At 39.6% G+C, this 21,868-nt stretch overlaps 2 protein-coding genes across 2 annotated transcripts in view; one reads left to right on the forward strand and one right to left on the reverse strand.

Moving 5' to 3' along the window:
* TTC8 (tetratricopeptide repeat domain 8) overlaps nt 1-9,271 on the reverse strand; it is a 51,393-nt gene extending 42,122 nt beyond the window's left edge. The window contains exon 1 of the mRNA XM_082834700.1: nt 9,152-9,271. Coding sequence (XP_082690826.1) covers nt 9,152-9,265 — 114 coding nt within the window. The 5' untranslated portion in view covers nt 9,266-9,271. The remainder of the gene's footprint in view (nt 1-9,151) is intronic.
* Nucleotides 9,272-12,700: 3,429 nt separating this feature from the next.
* Nucleotides 12,701-14,430, forward strand: LOC309957938 (elongation factor 1-alpha 1-like). Its single transcript, XM_082833492.1, has one exon. It carries the CDS (start codon nt 12,751-12,753, stop codon nt 14,137-14,139), a length of 1,389 nt encoding a protein of 462 aa, XP_082689618.1. The 5' UTR covers nt 12,701-12,750; the 3' UTR covers nt 14,140-14,430.
* Nucleotides 14,431-21,868: the final 7,438 nt, after the last annotated feature.

The following is a 21,868-nucleotide window of genomic DNA, read 5'->3' on the forward strand; positions in this document are numbered from 1 at the left end:
AAATTTATTTATAAAAGATCTACACTTTCACATCTACAGTCAGCAGTCTCTGAACACTCAATCTGCAGCATGTTTTACTGGGAAAGCTACTAAAAGGAAAGAAAAAAAAATCCTTGCTTTCCTTGCTTTCTACAGCTCTAAAATCCAAAAAGAATACCCGAAATATTTTTTAAAGAATATATTATGTGTGCAAGCAATGTGTAAACCATCTGGTCACCAAGCAAGGATAAGCAATTTCACATGACACACAGTAGCAACAAGAGAGGAAAAGGCTAAACTAAGCTAGAAAGTGAGAGTCCTAGGGCGTGGGAGTTAGAGAATACTTGGCAATCAGCTGAACAGAACACAAAACAGCAACTAAGAAGACACAGCAATTGGAGGTTTTCAATGCCAGCGTGCAGAAGAAAGAGCTGGAAAAAGAATAGACTTCCTAGATCCCACAATCCATATTTAGAGAAATACACTGATACAGGCAATGAGATGGCAGAAGAAATAACCCCTTCTATTCTTTCTTCTATTTATTTGTATATGTGTCTAAATGACCCCCCATTATCTCATCTGAGTCCCACAACAACCATTTCAGGGAGGCAGGTAAGTGTTATTATCCATTTTACAGATCAGTAAACAAATTCAGGGATGTCATGTAATTTGCTCAAGGTCACACAAAGAAGCTAGAGCTCTTTCTTGCCAGTCCACCTTGGAGATTAAAAAAAATGAGTTGGATACATAAGGCAGGATTGAAGGGTAAAGTGTAGGAGAGATACAAGATAAGTTCCATATAGAAACAGGTAAAAAAGTTTACCAGAGGTGATTGTAGACAGCGTTTGAAAAGGAAAACAGTGAAAGGAGACAGAGCCACGGAGAGTAAGTAAATGCTGGACGCTTGTTAGTCTGCAGGGAGATTCCTCCAGTGGCCCAAACTGACCCCGGCAGCTCAGCCTCAGGGCGCTCTGTTCACCAACGAATGCCTTCATGCTCTCTGTGTCTCATCCTGCCCCGCAGGATTGCACTTACGACTTACCAGGCAGGTAAAGAACATTAGGGACCTGATGTGAAATGAGAAGGAAATGAGAAGGGAGAGGATGGAAAGGTGTAGAGACCGGTGAGGTGGTACGGATGGAAGATGGAGGCAAGGCTTAACCACGAGTCGGCAGAGAATACATTAATTCCACAACATTCTCTTGGCATCCCTGGAACCCCAAGAGGCACTGAAAACATTCTATGTGGGAAGGCACATAATTAAATAAATTACAGTACAATGTGTTAAATGCCATACTCAAGCATGGACCAATCACAGATGACTTAGATGGAGGACAGAAAAGCAGAACATGAGAGATAAGGAAGTCAGGGTAAAAAGAGAGATTATTCTGGAAATGAGTGTGTACCAATGATCTATGAACTATATTCAACATCATTTTATCATCAATTTCACTGGACACTCCTCACAGATGCTCTCCAGATTACCAACAATCCTTTCCGAAAAATATGACAGAATCCCATCTGCAAATATCTCTAGCTAACTAGAGATAATAGCAGCTCACTTTTTTGATCACTTAGCATGTGTTAATGAACTTAACCCTCACAACAACCCTTTGAGGTAGGTATGTTATCATGGCCATTTTACGGATAACTCTGAGGTCAAAGTGTGCAGGCAGTATTTGAACCTAGACACTCTCAGTCAAGAGCACGCACTTTGCTTTACATATGAGACCATAGCAAGGCCGGAACGCAGGCTACTGTAGAGTGTGGGAAGACCAAGGCCAGGTATGGCTGGTCTGGAGATCCACCAGGAGCAGCAGAACGATGGAGGAAAGAGTCAGGATACGTTAATTTAGAGACAGGGCAAATTTAGTGATTTTGTTTTGTTTTGTTTTTTTGCGGTACGCGGGCCTCTCACTGTTGTGGCCTCTCCCGTTGCGGAGCACAGGCTCCGGACACGCAGGCTCAGCGGCCAGGGCTCACGGGCCCAGCCGCTCCATGGCATGTGGGATCTTCCCGGACCGGGGCACGAACCCGAATCCCCTGCATCGGCAGGCGGACTCTCAACCACTGCGCCACCAGGGAAGCCCAAATTTAGTGATTTAATTTTTAAATCACTAAGACCTTCATCTGGGTCTCTCTCAATTATAGTTTTTATGATTTAAATTAATCCACATACACAGGAAACCACAAGTTAGGTTCACTTGGTCTAGCAAATTATTTCCATGGGTATTATCAGCATAGTTTGAGTAGAAAGCATCAGGCCCAGGCCTAGAGTCAGAAAACCTGGGCTTGATCCTCAGGGAGCCACTTAGCTGCATGACCTTGAACAACCTCCATTACCCAGTCCTCCTCTCAAATTAGAGCAATAGTGCCTACTTTATAGGATAGCTTTAAAAATAAAACCTTGAAGATTATTTCATAATTTTCAGAGTTCTTATACCACAGTAGTTCATGAAGTATAAGGTGGTAGTACTTTCAACAAGAAGTATTAACCACACAGAATTTCTTTATAAATACATGTACATAATGAACAGAAAAGCACCCAACTCTCTATTACTTCCTTTTTCAGAACTCAGAACTGACTCCCAGTTACGGCACATCAAATTAAAACTTCCCTTTGAATCTCTGTGAAAGTAAGAAGACAGGGAAAGTACAGTGGCACTGCCTAGAACCAGCAAAAACTCACGAGCATAAACTTCAATTCACAGTAGTTTGCTTCCTTCCTTCCTCCCTAGGGTATAGCTTTCTCTTAGCTTGTTGCTATTACTTTAGGGAATTAAATCTCCAGATGATTCTGAATGCAACTTCCAAATTGCCACCAATACTTACTCTGGGTAATGAGGCTGCCCAACTCTGCTCTTAAACTACAGAGTCATTATTCAGAATTTAGCAAAAACAGGAAGGAAAAGAATGTAAGAGAACAGAGAAATGAATGGATTTCAGAAGGTTTAGGGAAATCTAGTGACCAAGGAGCCAAGTGGGAATGTAATCTTTAAAATTCAGCAACGTGAACTGCTCTGCAGAGTACAGAATCAAAAGAATGCCTGGTTATAAGTCTCCATGGCCCCAATGAGGAAATAAATTAGATAATCATACAGAAAGATGTTTATTTGGCTTGGATCACCAGATCATTGTCTCAACCAACTACTAACATACAGCTCATTGGGGACCCCTGCTTCTCGACCTTTCATCTAAGCCAGTGGCTTTCAGCCTTTTCTCCACCTTCAAACCATTGACAGTAATAACCCCCTTCTCTCTCATTATAAGCAGAGATTGCGGGTGGCAAGAAAAATGTGAATTACCCCCATTCTGATAAACAGCTAACCCTCCCACTCCCAGAATCACAGATTTTAACAATTTAAAAATCTATCAGAAATCTACCTCATTAAGAAAAGTATATTAACTTTAAAAAAAAATCAACGACTACCTCTATGTTTTATGAACTGTTGAATTATACTGGAGCTAAAATCGGGGCTGCTTTTAAAGCCATGAATCTGACATATGGAACACAAAGAACAGTAATCAGATTAAGCAACTAATCAGGATGACCGACATGAGCCGTAAAAGCAAGCATTCCCTCTAGGTCATGTTGCTGCATGGAAGGCCATTTTGCATTTCTCTCTTTTATGTCTTTTAACTTTTAACCACTTTTCTAGTCACGATTTAGAGAAAACTTTGAAAAAAGATAGCACTTCTCTATGAATTGATTGTTCCTACTGTCTTTTGTCAAATGGGGAAACTACGATGATGAATTAACCAGTCATCCTTCTTTATTCTTTTTTTTTTTGCAATACGCGGGCCTCTCACTGCTGTGGCCTCTCCCGCCGCGGAGCACAGGCTCCGGACGCGCAGGCTCAGCGGCCATGGCTCACGGGCCCAGCCGCTCCGCGGCATGTGGGATCCTCCCGGACCGGGGCACGAACCCGTGTGCCCTGCATCGGCAGGCAGACTCTCAACCACTGCGCCACCAGGGAAGCCCCCCTTCTTTATTCTTAACTGATCAGAACTTTAATGTCCTTCATGCTTATAGACCCTGCCCTCTGTTTCACACCATTCTGCATCTGGGAAAAGCAGTTCAGAATCCATCTTTTTCAGGAACCCTTCCCAAACATCATGTTATTACCTTCAACCTACCCTTCAGTCCTCCCGTATCCAAATAAAATTGTGTAACGCTAAGGAAACAAGCTGGTCCATAGTATATCATACCTCTCCAGCCAACCTGACTACTCTGACTTTGGCAAGAATCAAAACTAAATAAAATCCACATGTCCTAACAGGAAATACAAGGCACTAATTAAGTATTTTTGATGATACTATACCAAAATGGTATCTCTTAAAGGAGAACTAAACGTAGAAGAAATAGTCTTAGAGGTGGGCTTCATTCCAAAAGGTTAATGTATCACCACCAAAACGTCTTTTTGAAGCTCCCTGGACCAGCTTATAAAAAGATTAGCAAACAGCAAATCACTTTAGAGAGGTTCTCCTCATCTGGGAGAAAAATAAGCAAAACCCAAAGTGAATATTAACATAAAAAACAAAAGCTATTTTTGTTCTAGAAAAAAAAAAGCAAGAGCAAAAATGAATCCATTTGGCACTCAGGAGAAATATTTTAATTTCCTTTCTCTTCCATGTGTCCAGGCACTGCTTCAAAGTCACTCATTTGTAATCAAATCAGTTGCGTGGCACAGGAATGGTAATTCAAGAAGCTGCAGAGGAAAAATATTCTACTATAAAATGTAGAAGCATCAAAAGAAAAAGCCCATGAGGCTAAAGGGGTACATGAAGATAAACCAGGGAAACCGCAGGGGCTGAGAGTCATCTGCCTCTGCTCTGATCACATTACCGTTAGCTTTTCATAGATTGCTAGTCTCTCCATTTAACTTCCTCCACTGAAACAAGAGCGTTGTGAAGAAATATCAATGATGATAATGACTATCAGAAACACTCTCCTGGAGGGATCCAGGAAGAATTTGCTCAATTGATTTAAAAAAAAAAAAACTGACCCTCGAGATAAGAAATGAATTAAGAATGTCCATAATGCAATTACATGTGTATGAAAAGGTGAATACATATAAGAACCTATGGTGCTGAGAATTAGGATGGGGGGCAGGGAGAAGCAAAGACCACCAGGCAATTAGGGTGATCTCCATAAACAGAGTGGAAGTTGGCACACATAAATAACACCATCCAGATGCATATATGAATATGATCAAGGCACTCATTCAGCAAAATACATAATGATGGCACCTGTGTGCCAGATTCTGTGCCATTCCATACAGATCTGCCATCCTGGACTCATATTCTAAGAGAAAGAATGAGAATTTTCAAGCTTTTAATCAAAGGAACGGAACCTCCTAAAGCTTCCTGAAGCTCCTCATTAAATGCATCAGCACTCTAACATAAATATTTAAATTCTTTTTAATTAATTAAGAAAAAAGCAGGATTGCTTTAAGCTTGGGGAAATCATAATGGAAAATATTTCCAAAATGAAATAACACTTGGATACAAAATGCACAAATCGGTGCTAAGAGAAGCATACAGAGAAAAAGCGCAGTGTTTAAAGGCTGGATCAAAGAATAACTAATAGGAGTGAGCCATGTAAACTTTTCAGAGGCCCTAACCAGGAATCCAAAGGCCGGTTTGGTAAGGTAACATCAAGTTAAAACTTCTGTTCCGGGCTTCCCTGGTGGCACAGTGGTTGAGAGTCCGCCTGCCAATACAGGGGACACGGGTTCATGCCTCAGTCCAGGAAGATCCCACATGCCGCGGAGAGGCTGGGCCCATGAGCCATGGCCGCTGAGCCTGCGCATCGGGAGCCTGTGCTCTGCAACGGGAGAGGCCACAAAAGTGAGAGGCCCGCGTACCGCAAAAAACAAAACAAAACAAAACCAAAACTTATGTTCCTGGTGAAGTGCTACTCGTCATTCTGACAATATATATAGCTCCTCCTTAAATAAACTATCTCAGCATAACAAATAAGAAGGATTAGAAAGGGAAAAAATGTCATAAATTTCTTCTAGATCTGGTAGATTCTCCTCGGCAGCCTTTGATACTTGTAGGAGCTAAACATATCAACCCCTGCTTATAACAATAAAACAGTAACAAAGAATTACATTTAAAAAAAACATTTCTAGGATATTAAAATTAATTATGTATCACATTACGAAGTATTATTTCAAATCCACAATAAATAGGACAGTAGAAGAGGCCAGGACTTAACAAGATCTGTTGCCATAATGATCTTAACCATGTCAGATGGTTAACCAATGACAACAGCAATATTTCCCAGTATGATCCTGTATCTTTTATTCTTCACCACCATTCTCAAAGTCAGATCCACTAACCATTCCCTGTAACAAGTCTTAATTTTCCAAGAGGGCCAGCAAGGCCTAAAGGGAACTATATAAGAGGCCAAATAAAAAGATCCAAGTTACTACCTTGTTTAGCTGTTAATTTTGGAGACTTTAAATGAAGTTCTTAATTTGTTCACCCTGTTCTCCCTAGGTACAAGGAAAGGGGTCAAGATCTCCGCTACAGCTCCTTCTTAACCATTAATAGAAACGCTGATGCTTTGCCTATGCAGTTCCCAAAGTGACAACATCTCCCCAGGATAAATTTGTACCTCTCCCCCAAAAAAGGAATCAGTCAGTGGTCGAGTAAGTTTCAGAATACTGTCTTAATCAAAATTAGGCAGGTTACCTTCCTTCAGGACTTCTCAGAGCCTTTAATCCAAGTACACAGATATGTCAAATTCCCATTTAGCTAAAAATCTTGAAAAAGGAACAGCACATGGGAAAATGTACTGGAAAAAGTTCAGAAACACAGAGTTTTGAAAAATTAGGCTACATAAGCACCAAAGAAGCAGCACAGGATAGACAAAGGGAATGGGCTTACCAGCTTTGTACCTTTGGACAAATTACTTCACCATGTGCCTCAGTGTGCTCTATCTGTAAAATGGGGGAAATAGTACCAACTTCCTAAAATAGCTGAGGATTAAATGAGATAACATATAAAACCCTCTGAATCAAGCCTGACACAGAGTAAATACTCAATAAATGTTATCTATTATCTTTGTTACATACTTTGCAAGGTTATTCTAAGCAAAGAAATACACATAATTTATAGAATATATCCCTGGCAAGTAGTAAGCACTCAATAAAAGGTCATTGAACACTGTAAAGTCCTGATCACAGTGTCTAGCACAAACTAAACCTGAATTGCAGTACTGAATGTCACTATGATTACATCATTAAGATTAGAGACACGGAAAACAAACTATGGTTACCAAAGGGGATAGCAGGGTGCGGGGGGTGGTGGTGGTGGACAGATTAGCAGTTTGGGATTAACATATACACACTACTATATATAAAATAGATAACCAACAAGGACCTACTGTATAGCACAGGGAACTATATTCAATATCTTGTAATAACCTATAATAGAAACCTGAAAAAGAATATATGTATGTATAACTGAATTGCTTCGCTGTACACCTGAAACTAATACAACATTGTAAATTAACTATACTTCAATGGTTAAAAATGGTTTAAAAAAGATGATAAGGTCTTAACCATTAATAAAAACACTGCTGCTTTGCCTATAACACATTTCCTAATGTGACAACATCTCCCTAGGATGATAACAACAAAGATATCTGAGCCTCGCCCACTGCCAAAAAAGGAATCAGTGATCAAATAAGTTTCAGAACTACTGTATTCATCAAAATTAGGCAAAGTTTCTTTCTGCAGAACTCCTCAGAACCTTTAGTACGAATCTCTAAGTAGGGAATATACATTTCCCAAATGCATTTAATGAGGAAACTTTCTTTCACTGAGCACTCTTGGGACTGTTGTTCTTTGGAACACAGAATGGAAACTATCCTAACTCAATGGAAAAATAGAACAATGTCTGGTACATCACTAGTTTGTAACAAACTTTGGTTGTACAGATGTAAAGGGGTCCATATTTTGTCATGGTTCCCAAACATATTTAAGGGTGAAATCCTTTTTTTTTTTTTTTAAGCAGCATTTGTGGGACTACAATGCCAGGAAACATATCTGGAAGCGTGCTTGTCTATGGAAATGCAGTCCTATTAACCAATGTGACCTAACACAAGCACAACCTAGTTTAGCATTCCTACTAAAACAGATTGCTCTGTGGGAGATGTGCTATCTATCTGAAGGCCAAAAGATTCACTTTAATAGGTTATCGTCAATCCATTTGCTGGGCACTAAGGCAGAGCCTAGTGACAGTTTTCACGCCTCAGTTTACGGAACTCCCCCTCAATTTTCCTTTTTTTTTCTAACATCTCCGAGGCAACACCACTAGAAGAAAAGCTGGGAAACTATAACTACATGGGTACGTTCTGCATTTAATAGACATACTCACAAACTACCAGAGTTCTGCTCTCCCTTTTTCTCCTTTTTTGTCTCTTCCAGGAACTACCTGACCCCCAGAGTTGTACCTCTCTTATACCTAGCATAAAAGCCTTTTCACTCACTTTATTTAATATTATACTTTATTTAAGAAACCCTAAATAAACTACTATAATCAATGCCACCTTTCCTTCTTTTACAGGAACTTTTTTCCCATCCCTCCCTCCTAATAATGAATGTATCTTATCCTCTCCTAGATTCTCATTCCTCTAATTTGCATTATTTGCCTCAAGTTGCACTCAAGCCCCAGCATCAAAGGTTCCCCACTCTTGGACAACAGTCTTAAGATGAACCAGAAGGATTACACGTTTTATCAAAAGAAAAAAAGGCAGCTATTTCAACAGGGAGTGGGAAGTTACAGATCTTTATGTTTATACATAATCATTTTAGAAATCAATACCGTACGTGCAGCGAGCTTAAGAGCCCATCCACATGCAAGTAAAAAGGAACTAACAAAGTTCTTCACCAAATTGTTCCTTTAAGCGACGTTTGAAGGAAAGGGTCTGCTGAAGTTTGAGGAGGGGGCGGTCGTGGCACAGCACTCGTGGGTCCTGCGGGCAAGGACCCACCGGCCAAGGCTCCAGGGGGTCTCGCTCCAGGTGCCTGTGCTGACCACAAGGTCAACCTCGCCCTGCGCCTTCTTCCCTGGAGACCCCTCCCGGGGACCTGGGAATCCCCCAGAGCCCTCAGCCTTATTGCCGGGATCCACAGGGCTGACGGGGTCCGGCCTGTACCTGGTCATAAGGGGACTTCTCCAGCATCTGCGTGCACAGATCGGCGCAGAGCTGGAACTTCCTGCGCCTAAAATAGCTCCAGGCCAGGAGCAGCGGATCCATCTCCGAGCCCATGGCGGCTCCGAGAAAGACCAGGGCCCGGCTCAGGGAGGGCGGGGGGCGAGGAGCAGGCGGCGTCCAGCCCTGCCCGGCAACGCGCGGGGGCAGGGGCCTTGCCAGAGAGGCGCCCCGCGTCGCGCCTGAGAATAGGAAAAAGAAAACCCACCTCGAGTAGAACTCAGCTATAGGACTGCCAAACCTTGGCTTTAAAAATCATATACTTTTAAAGACTACATATTTCATTAATTTTCTAGAAGAAGGAACCGTGGCTAAAGTAAGAGGCAGTGACTTAGACACCTGCAACTGGGGTCCACCCAGAGGAGGACCGGTTGCCTGGCAACCGAACTCTCCGCTTACTCTGCCAGTCCCAGAAAAATCCCGAGAGTTGACCGTACGGCCGGTCGTTGTCATACTCTTACTCTTCAGGCGTTCTTACCCCTATCACTTATCCCTCCGACTTTAGAAACACAAACATGAGAACAGTTTCTCCAATACCATCTCGCCCACCAGAACCCAAAGACCTAAATCCTAAAACTCCCAGTCTGTTTTTCTAAATCCCTCTCACCCAATCTCGGTGTCCGAATGAAAAGGTACATTGAGGATTGCTTAGTCCAAACCGTTCGTTTTACAGATAAGAAACTGAGATGAGCTCAGAGAAATTATTAACCTAGTGTGGCGTGGAGTTAGGGAGCTGGATTGTAATCCAGATGACTACAAACTGTTAATACCATTTGTTAATTCCACGATGCCTAGGGGTTCTGGATTATAAATCGGTGACATTTTTGCCAAACAAAATAATGTACGGAAAAAAAATCTTTAAGGAGGTTTTGAAACACCATCTCCACGTACTTGTTGTTTGTCAAATGTTTACTTGTGCAGAGTGGTTTTTTTCAGGTACAATTCTGACTTTCCTCTAGAGATTTACACAGATGACAAATATCTTTTATGGTTAGGAAAAGAGAAGTGTGACCAAGCTAAGTCCAGGTTGACTTCATTATGGAGGACTAGGGGATATTTTTTCCTTGCCTTCTTCCTACCACAGTGAGAGAGGCGGGAGAGGAAAAGTTAACTCGATATTGAAGAACTTTCTGATCAGTTCTAAATCTCCTTTACAGATAAGAAGCGAACTAACAGCTCTTAGTAAAGATAAATCACTCGTAATTTTCTCAAACCACTAAGGTACCATAATGAAGACATTATATTGAATCCAGATATATATACGTCTCATATATATCAAAATGAAAGCTTTCTAAAATAAAAAATGGGTTGTGAGTAGTTTTTTCTCCTTTACTAAGCAGTCATTCTTGAATTTTTGTATCTTGGAAGCAATTAATTATCAGGATTGTGATTATTCCAGTTACGTTTACTACAATTAGTCCATTTGTGTTTCCCTGGAGGTGCCTCTAGAAATGTAACCGGTCTAATGCAGCAGCCCACTGTTTCTAGGGGTCAGGACTTTAGGACCGTACATGCTGGAACTGGCACTTGGGCTCGATATTTCACAGGGTCCTTTTGTTTTCTGGTAAAATGTAAGTGGAATCTATGTAAGTGATTCTCAACCCTGGCTCCATATTAGATAGATTTTTTTTAAGTAAACTATTTTAGAATATATTTAGATTTATGGAAAATTTACAAAGATAGTACAGAGAGTTCCCATCTACTCCTCACCCAGTTTCCCATTGTTAACAACATTACTACAGTACATATGTCACAACAAAGGAACCTACATTGGTATATTACTATTAACTCCACAATTTATTCAGATTTCCGTAGTTTTCCCCTAATACCCTTTTTCTATTCCAGGATCCCACTTTGGATACCATATTACATTTAGTCATCAATGTCTCCTTTGCCTCCTCTGGTCTGTGACAGCTTCTCAGACTTTTCTTGTTTATGATGACTTGACAGTTTTGAAGAGGGCTGGTCAAGTATTTAGTAGAATGTCTGGGGAGCTTTTAAAAATACAGCTGCTCACATTCCATTCCTAGAGAGTCTGACTTAAATGGTTTGATATAGGGCTGGAGCATCGTTTTTTTTGTTTTTTTTTGTTTTTGTTTCCCATGTAATTCTAATGGGCAGCCAGGGTTAAACAACCTCTGTGCTGAGTTCTAAATGGTTTTGTATACATTGTGATTATTGTCAACTTCCTAGAGAAAAAAATGTGTGTATGTGTGTGTGTATATATATATATATATATATATATATATAATTTTAAGAACATGTAATTCATCTTAGCTTCCTCCAGAAGGCTGTTAATTTTTTTTCTTTCAGAAAAGTCAAGTGGACGAGAAAAACTGTAGAATCTTAGCACATTGCAGATTGTTAAGCATGTCCAAATGTGGCATAAAATGTTACTTTAAAAGCTTATAAACATTTGTTTTTTTTAATCTTGTTAATATGTGTATAGTAATTTTATGAATATATAGATAGATTTTGTTACATATTTTATAATTATTAATCCATAATGCAGAAACCTTTTTGTTTTTTATGGCCATGCCACGCAGCTTGTGGTATCTTAGTTCCCTGACCAGGGATTGAACTTGAGACCTCAGCAGTGAGAGCGTGGAGTCCTAACCACTGGACCTCCAGGGAATTCCCAACCATTATTTTTTTTAATGACATGCTAGTGATAGGAAAAATAGTAGATGTAACAGTTCCTGGTGAAGGGGATGGATAAGAATTACTAGGGCTATTTTCCTACTGGAGAAAATGAAGCATAGAGAAACAACTTAATCTCTTTGAACGGGTCAATTTCACAATCAGAGCTAGATCTCAGTTCATGGATCCTTATCTTTTGCTTTCTAGCAACTGGATCTCTTTAGGTTAATTCAGTTTAAAATCAGATACGGAAGACAGTGTAACTTTAAATGCAAAAGATTAAATTTTCTTAAATGTTAAATTGGAATCACTCAGGCCATTTAAACTTAACCCAAAACAAAAATAGAAATGTAGCATGAGGTATTCTCTTGATCAACACCTCCTATGCTTGGTGATAAGAATGCAGAGAAGAAAAAGACAGATCTGCCCCAAGGGTACTTATACATGAAGAGTAGTTACAGGAAAGAGCATTGGGCTTGCGGTTAGACTTGCTAGCTGTGTTTTCTCAGGCAACTTAGGAATCAAGATAGGATGGTGATTAAAAAGTGGGCTCTAGAGCTAGATTTCCTATATTTGAAACCCTGTCTCTGCCATGCACTAAATGTGAGGATCTTAGGCAAGTGGTTTAATGGCCCTGTACCTCAGAAATGTGCTTCATCCATAACAGAGTAAGTGTTTTCTGTATGCTTTAAGAAAGAATTTTAGACTCTGCTTTAAAGAACAAGAAAAACAATGGGATGGATGAAATTCATAAGAAATGTTAAGAATACATAGTAAGTACATCTTTAACCTATAGGACACGTTAAACATACATAGAATAAATAGACACTTATGGCTTTTTCGCAACGGGTTTGCTGCCAGGATAGAGGTGTCGTGAAAACCACCGCTAAACCTAAGCAAAAATGGGAAAGGAGAAGACGCACATCAACATCGTTGTCATCGGACACGTAGATTCCGGGAAGTCCACCACTACTGGCCATCTGATCTACAAATGTTGTGGGATCGACAAGAGAACTATTGAAAAGTTCGAGAAGGAGGCTGTCGAGATGGGGAAGGGCTCCTTCCAGTATGCCTGGGTCTTGGACAAACTGAAAGCTGAACGCGAGCGTGGCATCACCATTGATATATCCCTATGGAAATTCGAGACCAGCGAGTACTATGTGACCATCATTGATGCCCCAGGACACAGAGACTTCATCAAAAACATGATTACAGGCACATCCCAGGCTGACTGTGCTGTCCTGATTGTTGCTGCTGGTGTTGGTGAATTTGAAGCAGGTATTTCCAAGAATGGGCAGACCCGTGAGCATGCCCTTCTGGCCTACACTCTGGGTGTGAAACAACTAATTGTTGGAGTTAACAAAATGGATTCCACCGAGCCACCCTACAGCCGGAAGAGATACGAGGAAATTGTAAAGGAAGTCAGCACCTACACTAAGAAAATTGGCTACAATCCCGACACAGCAGCATTTGTGCCAGTTTCTGGCTGGAATGGTGAAAACATCCTGGAGCCAAGTGCTAACATGCTGTGGTTCAAGAGATGGAGAGTCACCCGTAAGGATGGCAGTGCCAGTGGAACCACACTGCTTGAAGCTCTGGATTGCATCCTGCCACCAACTCGCCCAGCTGACAAACCCTTGCGTTTGCCCCTCCAGGACATCTACAAAATTGGTGGTATTGGCACTGTCCCTGTGGGTCGAGTGGAGACAGGTGTTCTCAAACCTGGCCTGGTGGTCACCTTTGCTCCAGTCAATGTGACAACTGAAGTGAAGTTTGTTGAAATGCACCATGAAGCTTTGAGTGAAGCCCTTCCTGGGGACAATGTGGGCTTCAATGTCAAGAACGTGTCTGTCAAAGATGTTCGTCGTGGCAATGTGGCTGGTGAGAGCAAAAATGACCCACCAATGGAAGCAGCTGGCTTCACAGCTCAGGTGATGATCTTGAACCATCCAGGCCAAATCAGTGCTGGCTGTGCACCTGTGCTGGATTGTCACACAGCTCACATTGCCTGCAAGTTTGCTGAGCTGAAGGAGAAGATTGATCGTCGTTCTGGGAAAAACCTGGAAGATGGCCCCAAATTCTTGAAATCTGGTGATGCTGCCATCGTTGATACGGTTCCTGGCAAACCCATGTGTGTTGAGAGCTTCTCTGACTGTCCTCCTCTGGGCCGCTTTGCTGTTTGTGACATGAGACAGACGGTTGCTGTGGGTGTTATCAAAGCAGTGGACAAGAAGGCAGCTGGAGCTGGCAAGGTCACCAAGTCTGCCCAGAAAGCTCAGAAGGCTAAATGAATATTATCCCCAATATCTGCCACCCCAGTCTTAATCAGTGGTGGAAGAATGGTCTCAGAACAGTTTGTCTCAATTGGCCATTTAAGTTTAATATCAAAAGACTGGTTAATGATAACAATGCATCGTAAAACCTTCAGAAGGAAAGGAGAATGTGTTGTGGACCATTTGTTTTGTGTGTGGCAGTTTTAAGTTATTAGTTTTTAAACTCAGTACTTTTTAATGGAAACAACTTGACCAAAAATCTGTCACAGAATTTGAGACCCATTAAAAAAGTTTAATGAGAAAAAAAAATTTTTTAAAATAGACACTTATGTGTTAAATGTAGGTTAAACTGATGAAACAAATGAGAGTGTTCATTTGTAGATAGAGAGCGATGGAAAGCAAAACCTTAAATGTTCACAAAGCATGGTTCAGCTTTACCTACCTCAAATTGGCCACCCACTGGTATCTACCCATTCTAGCCCACTTATCCTGTGGTTAAAGCATGCACTGCTGGCCACCAAGTCATCACCGAGCTATAGCTGTGGCCGTGCATACTTGCCTTTTCATCTCTCCAGTAGAACAAGCATTTTGGGACCATGAACCTTCCACCTCTGAACTTGCTTGTTTGCCCTCAACTCTGGTTCTTATAACCACACAATCTGTGGTGTAGGCAGTTGAGGCAGAGTAAGGATATAGGAGCCTTAAGTGACCCACAAGTAGTGTGGTCATTCTACCTGCTTTCACTAAATGTCTTAACCTACCTAATCTCTTTCCTCTTGCTTCTCACTGTATGTTTTAAGTAGATTTAACAAACTAAATGATTTGAGCATCTTAATTTGGTTTATGAGCATTTCAGTTCCAGGACCTCTGGGATAGCCTGCTAGGTTGTATACTTAGAGGCCACCATAGCATTTCCCTACTACGTATAATATGGGGGTGACGATGCTGCTGAGGAGGAGGGTTATGATGACAATGATGATGATAATAGTAAATATTTTATGGGAAGGTTGTAGAGATCAAGTCAATTTAGTTCAAGTAAGGCATAATTACATTGTCTTTTCAAAGAACATACAGACTCATTGGAGTGGAAACCAGCAATATATGCAACCAGGGATCACATCAATTTTCAGTCAGAAAAGATTTATTACATGCTAGAGATAGAGCACTTTGAGACAATGTCAAAGACATTGAAGGTAGTTCTCATTTTCCCATTTGAGGAAGTGCTTGATAAATATTTGTTGATATTGATGTTGATGCAAAAAAAAAGGTTTTAAATACAAACTATGAGATGCCAGAGATACAGAATGAATAATGCATGTAAACAAGTTCAATAAAACCTATCCTGGTAATGGATACAAGTGAAGACACAGGACTGGGCAATTCTACTTCTGCACACATGGTTGGTGAAGGGCTTTGCAGTCAGCAGCTCAGGAAAAGGTTCACAACAGCATGGAGCCATGTGACCAGGAAAGAAAGTGTGGAAGGAAAGAAGAGGCAAAGGTGGGCTGAATGTGACACATGATACAGTGGAGTTTGCATGAAAACCCCCAGAGAAGTTTTATAAGGGAATAAAAGCAACTTGACTGATGAAGAGTGAAGGACAGGAGATTGCTTAGGACACTATGGCAGGAGTCAAGGTGTGAGAAGCTGGGAGTAAGGAGAATGGACAGAAGAGGCAGAAAAATATTAAGGTAGAATCCACGGGACTTGGACACTTGATTGGATATGTGGAGGGCATTTGGCTAAGGAAAAAGAGGAAGCTAAGCTAGCTCCCAGGTTTCCAGGTTGTGAGGGGGCACCAGTCACCAAGATCAGAATGAAGGAGAAAGAATAAGTTGAGAAAAAAAGGGATTAAATTCAAATGGGACATAATGATTTTAAGTGTCTCTAGGACAGCCAGATGGAGATGTTCTCTTGATAACTGGAGACAGATACATGTCAGAAGCCATAGAAAGAGGTCAGGGAGAGAGAGAAAGTTTGAGACTCATCTAATCATACGTCTGCTCACTGAAGGCAATGGAGAGGATGAGATACACCATGGAGAGTTTGTGGAATGAGAAGACAGCCAAAGAAAGAACCCTGCAGACCCCCAGCATTCAGGGACAGCTACTGAAAAGAGGAAAGATGAACCATACCAAGAAGAAACAGTCAGAGATGTAATAAAGCAGATGTAAGAAAACCAGGTGAGTGTGGCTTCATGAAGCCAAAGCACAGAGAGAATTTCAAAAAAGCAGAGGCATTTCAACCATGTTAAATTCTGTAAAGAGATGATGGAAACTAAAAGCTAAAAAAAAAAAATCACTGGATTTGGTCATTAGTCATCTATTTACAATATTTGTCAGAGAAGTCAAAAGAGAATAGGCACAGAAATCTGAGTGCAATAGGCTGAGGCAAGAAATAGACCTAAAGAAACAGACATATAAATACAGCTTACTCTTCCAAGGGACAGACACTAGTGCAATTGATTTTAAAATACTTGCAAAGCCACATGCCTATGTGTGAATTAATAGAAGTGTTATGCTTTTTGGTTATTTACCAGTAGTAGATGTTCTTTCAGAATTTTAAAGCTATAGAGTTCTATTACTGGCAGTTGCATAAACCGCTGATTCTGGGGTGGAACTTTTTCTCTAAAGTGGATAGGATCCGAGGTAATGTGTTTACAGTCTTTTTGTTCAGGAAGAAGTGATACTTCCTCTTGGGTTCTTTACGGAAAAGTGAGCTCATTATTAGCACTAACATAAGAATTATTCTGCTTTTTAAGTTAAAAAAAAAACATGAGGTAGATAATTCTCAGCACTACATAAGCAAATCACTACTTGATACTACTTAAAGGAGTCACTAACAGATTTATCTATATGCCAATGTAAAGATGACTAACATTTATTGAGTCTTACTCTAGTTAGTAGTCTTCCTACTAGCCCTTGGTACTATTATTATCTCCATCTTACAGAGGAAAGAACTGAGACTTAATTATCTGCTCAAAGTCATCCAGCTAGTGAGTGGCAGAATCAGAATTTGAACTCATATTGACTCAAGATCCTACACCCTCAACCAAATGTGCAACTTGAACTTTTGAAAGTACAAATACTCTAGTCACACTGCATTTCTTCCTATTCTCTGTACACTTCATGTACTTTCAGGATTTTGTGCCTTTGCATATGCTGTCCCATACCTGCAGTGTCCTTATCTCCTTCCCCCATGCCTTGTGTCTGGTTGGTATAGATCCAAGCCAAATTTCAACTCTACTTTGAGCTCCAATTCTTCAAAGACCTGTCTGCAAGATACTCTCAATACTACAAACAATAAATGCTGAAGAGGGTGTGGAGAAAAGGGAAACCTCTTACACTATTGGTGGGAATGTAAATTGATACAGTCACTATGGAGAACAGTATGGAGGTTCCTTAAAAAACTAAAGATGGAACTACCATGTGACCCAGCTATCCCACTACTGGACATATACCCAGAGAAAACCATAATTCAAAGGGGCACGTGCACCCCAATATTCACTGCAGCACTATTTACAATAGCCAGGACATAGAAACAACCTAAATGTCCATCAACAGAGGAATGGATAAAGATGTGGCACATATACACAATGGAATATTACTCAGCCATAGAAAGGAATGAAACTGGGTCATTTGTAGAGACATGGATGGACTTAGAGACTGTCATACAGACTGAAGTAAGTCAGAAAGAGAAAAACAAATATTGTATATTAATGTATGTATGTGGAATCTGAAAAGATTGGTATAGACGATCTTATTTACAAAGCAGAAATAGAGCCACAGACACAGAGAACAAACATATGTATACCAATGGGGAAAGGGGGGCTGGGATGAATTGGGAGATTGGGATTGACATATATACACTATTGATACTATGTATAAAATAGATAACTAAATGAGAACCCATTGTATAGCTCAGGAAACTCTACTCAGTGCTCTGTGGTGACCTAAATGGGAAGGAAATCCAAAAAAGGCGGGTTATATGTATATGTATAGCTGATTTGCTTTGCTGTACTAACAACTAACACAACATTGTAAAGCAACTATACTCCAATAAAAATTTTAAAAAAAAACCGATACTCTCAGTACCCCTCTTATAAAACTTATTGTGCTACATTGTAATGTCTGTCTCCCTAGCAAACTTTAATGTTATTTAGCCCTTTTCCAAAAGCCCAGCTCATGGTACATAGTAGTAGGCATTTCGTAGATGTTTGTTGAATGACTAGCTGAATAAAGTTCAATAAATACTATACTTTTCTACTAAATGCAAAACTAACAGTTATATATATATATATATATAAAATTTTTTTTTTCGGTACGCGGGCCTCTCACTGTTGTGGCCTCTCCCGTTGCGGAGCACAGGCTCCGGACGCGCAGGCTCAGCGGCCATGGCTCACGGGCCCAGCCGCTCCACGGTATGTGGGATCTTCCCAGACCGGGGCACGAACCCGTGTCCCCTGCATCGGCAGGCAGACTCTCAACCGCTGCGCCACCAGGGAAGCCCTAACAGTTATATTTTTAAATAAATAATTTAATGTTTGAATATACACTTTGCCATCTATTTAAATGTTTAGGGAACTAATTTTAACCATTTCAAAACTTAGTGCTATGTAACTTTTTCTTTAAAATGCCAAAGCCTCTGAAGATCAGTCTATGTAAGTAGCATTTACCTAAAGCAATTTGAAAATTATTTTTCACTTGAAGGAGGTAAAAGTCAGTCAAACTGGTTTTTGTTCTTTATTTTTTTTAATGACCAGTTTAAAGATCTTTGTGCATTTTAAGGTACTTTAATTATTGTACAAACTATGAAAATTTTCACTTATTTTAAGATAATGGATATATTTTTCTAATACAACTTTTCTCTTTTTTTTAGTTTTTTAAAATCTTTATTGGAGTATAGTTGATTTACAATGTTGTGTTAGTTCCTTCTGTACAGCAAAGTGAATCTGTTATACATATACATATATCCACTCTTTTTTTAGATTATTTTTCCATATACGTCATTACAGAGTATTGAGAAGAGTTCCCTGTGCTATACAGTAGGTTCTTATTAGTTATCTATTTTATATATAGTAGTGTGTCTATGTCAATCCCAGCAATACAACTTTTCTATATGTATAATTCCAATATTGTTAGATAAATTATTAAGATCTCAAATATTTTTGGAAAATTTTATTGACACTTTATATGTTTTCTTGATACAATCCTCTTAATTTCTTATTCATTTGCCAAGCATTTATTGAGTGCTCACCTGTGCCAGGCACTTTCTAAACTATGGGGATACAGTACAGACTAGAGCAAAATCTCTCTCCTCTTATGGATGGGAGAGAAAGTGATAACTATTGGTAAACTAGGAATATAAGGACATTTCCTTATGTCTTTGTTAAAGTATAGCTATAGCATGTTAAAGTATAGCTATCTTAAACCACATTCAACAGTACAACCTGAGAAGCATCCCCAGTAAAATCTGGGATAAGACATGCTAGCACTACTATTATTTAATATTGTTCAGAAAATTATAGTCAATGCAATGAACAGAATAAGACATTTGGCTATTGGAAGGCAAAGCCAAAGTAATTATTATTTGCCAATTGCTGATAATTGTCTTTCTAGGAAATTTTGTTATACAGGAAAGCTCTTGGGCTTTTAAAAATATTTATTTAGTATTCCATAATTTATTAGACACTTTGATTCAGTGATTTTGAATGCTACCTTAATTATGTGCTAAATTATAGGATAGAATGAATGCTGTTTCTGGATTGTCTATTCAAGGCCATTGATATGAAGGTCAATATTTACGAAAATATAACACAACTTTAATTACTACAGCTCTATTTACAAATCTTCACATTTTCTCAAGTCTTCAAACTTATGTAAAACTTTATTCATAGACAAACTACTTTATGCAATGAAGTTAGTCACAATCTAATATTCCTGGCGTTTCAAATATTTGAAAAATAATTTTTCCTAGCCTGGTGGGAAATATTCTCTGAATACTCTGCTACTACCATTGTAATTTCCAAATTGAAAAGCACTGTAAAACTAGTGACTTCCCTAAAAATAAATAAAATGCTTCTCAATTTCTGTACATGAGCTGCGTTTCATTAACCTCAAATTGCTGACCATTTGCCAAGATCCATTTTCTTCTTGTGGCTCTCCCAATGAAGTCATCACTTGTTATTTTGGCAAATGTCTTAGAAACGTGAAAGTACAATTATTAAACATTCCGTTTTATTCTAAATTTGCTTGTTTCAGTCTGAATTTCACAGACAATTACACATCCACTAAGGTGAGCATCTAGGTGTTCTAACAAATATTTATCAAGTCTCTCTGATTCATATCACATACGACAGCCTAAACAGTTTTAAACCAAACACATAAGGAGAGGCTGATTGCATTCAGTTGCTTTTTCCATCAAGCTTCTTGTACTCTGAAAATCGGATGCTGAAGTCTGAAAATGAATTAATTTTCAATAATTGAAGTAAGCTTAGAACTCTGCTGATATAAATTCTATTTATGTGACAATCACTTCTGGCTCCATGTCATACTCTTTGATTGAACATGATATGAAAGAGTGCCTTATTTCTATTCATTGGTAAGTGGTCGTGCAGATCCTTTTCAAATTATTTTTAAAAAGAAAAATAGACCTAGATTTTTTTTTAGCTAAAATAATGACATTGTGATCAAACCAAAATCTACTTATCATATGGCATTTATATACAGGGAATCCTGGTATAAATATTTAAAATGCAAACTAAAAGTACTGGTTTTTAAAATGCAATATACATTATATTCTTACATCCCTGCCTGCTATAATACTTTGATCTACCACAAGGACACTTATATACACCTATGACAGGAGGGCAGTGTGTAATTAAATGTCTTTGATTTGGCGAGAGTACTGCTCTTTAAAAAAAATTAAGTTCTGTAATGCTCTAACACCACCATCCAAACTCCCTACCAAGGTCTAAAGATCCTACAGGTCCTAGCTCCTGCCTACTTCTCTGGCCATATCTTCCCCATTCTGATTTGCTCACTCCACTGAAGTGACAATGGCCTCCTTATTGGTCCTTGACTGGGCTTAGCAGAATAGTGTTTGCTGACAGCCACACTCTTCCCCCAGGTAGCCACTTGCTTCACTCTGTCACTTCATAAAGTTCCCCACTGAAATGTCACCTTATTAAAGAGGTTCTCCCTGCAAATCATGCCCAACTCATTTCCCTGCCACATTTTTCTCCACAGCACCTACGGCCACCCGATATATTTCATTTGTATGCATATATATATTTACTGTCTCTCTCTACCCTTACCCACTCTTTCCCAGGACGCAAGCACCGAGAGTAGAAAGTCTGCTGCATCTTCAGTGCCTAGAATAGTGTTTGGCACATAATATGTACTCAAAAAATACTTGCTGAAAATGGCTTTCTTTCCAATAATATTATACTTAATAATACAAGTTCTGGATCACTATTTGAGTTTAAAGATCCAACTATTAATTAGTATCTTGAGAAATATTAAGACTTGGTAGTGTAGATTATTTAACTGAACATAAAACCTACACCTCTTCATCAAACCAAACAGAAAACTGTCATCTCAAGAACCTCTGCACCTTTATTCTATTCTCTTCACAATGCCTGGCCTTGGCCCTCCCTCCATTGTTAGAGGCAATAACAGAGTGCTACCCTACAGTATTCTTACTAGATGGGTTTAGGAGAGAAACACAATGAAGAGGGAATCCAGAA

The sequence above is a fragment of the Leucopleurus acutus genome (assembly GCF_964270905.1).
Source record: "Leucopleurus acutus genome assembly, chromosome: 1".
Classification (NCBI taxonomy): Eukaryota; Metazoa; Chordata; class Mammalia; order Artiodactyla; family Delphinidae; genus Leucopleurus; species Leucopleurus acutus.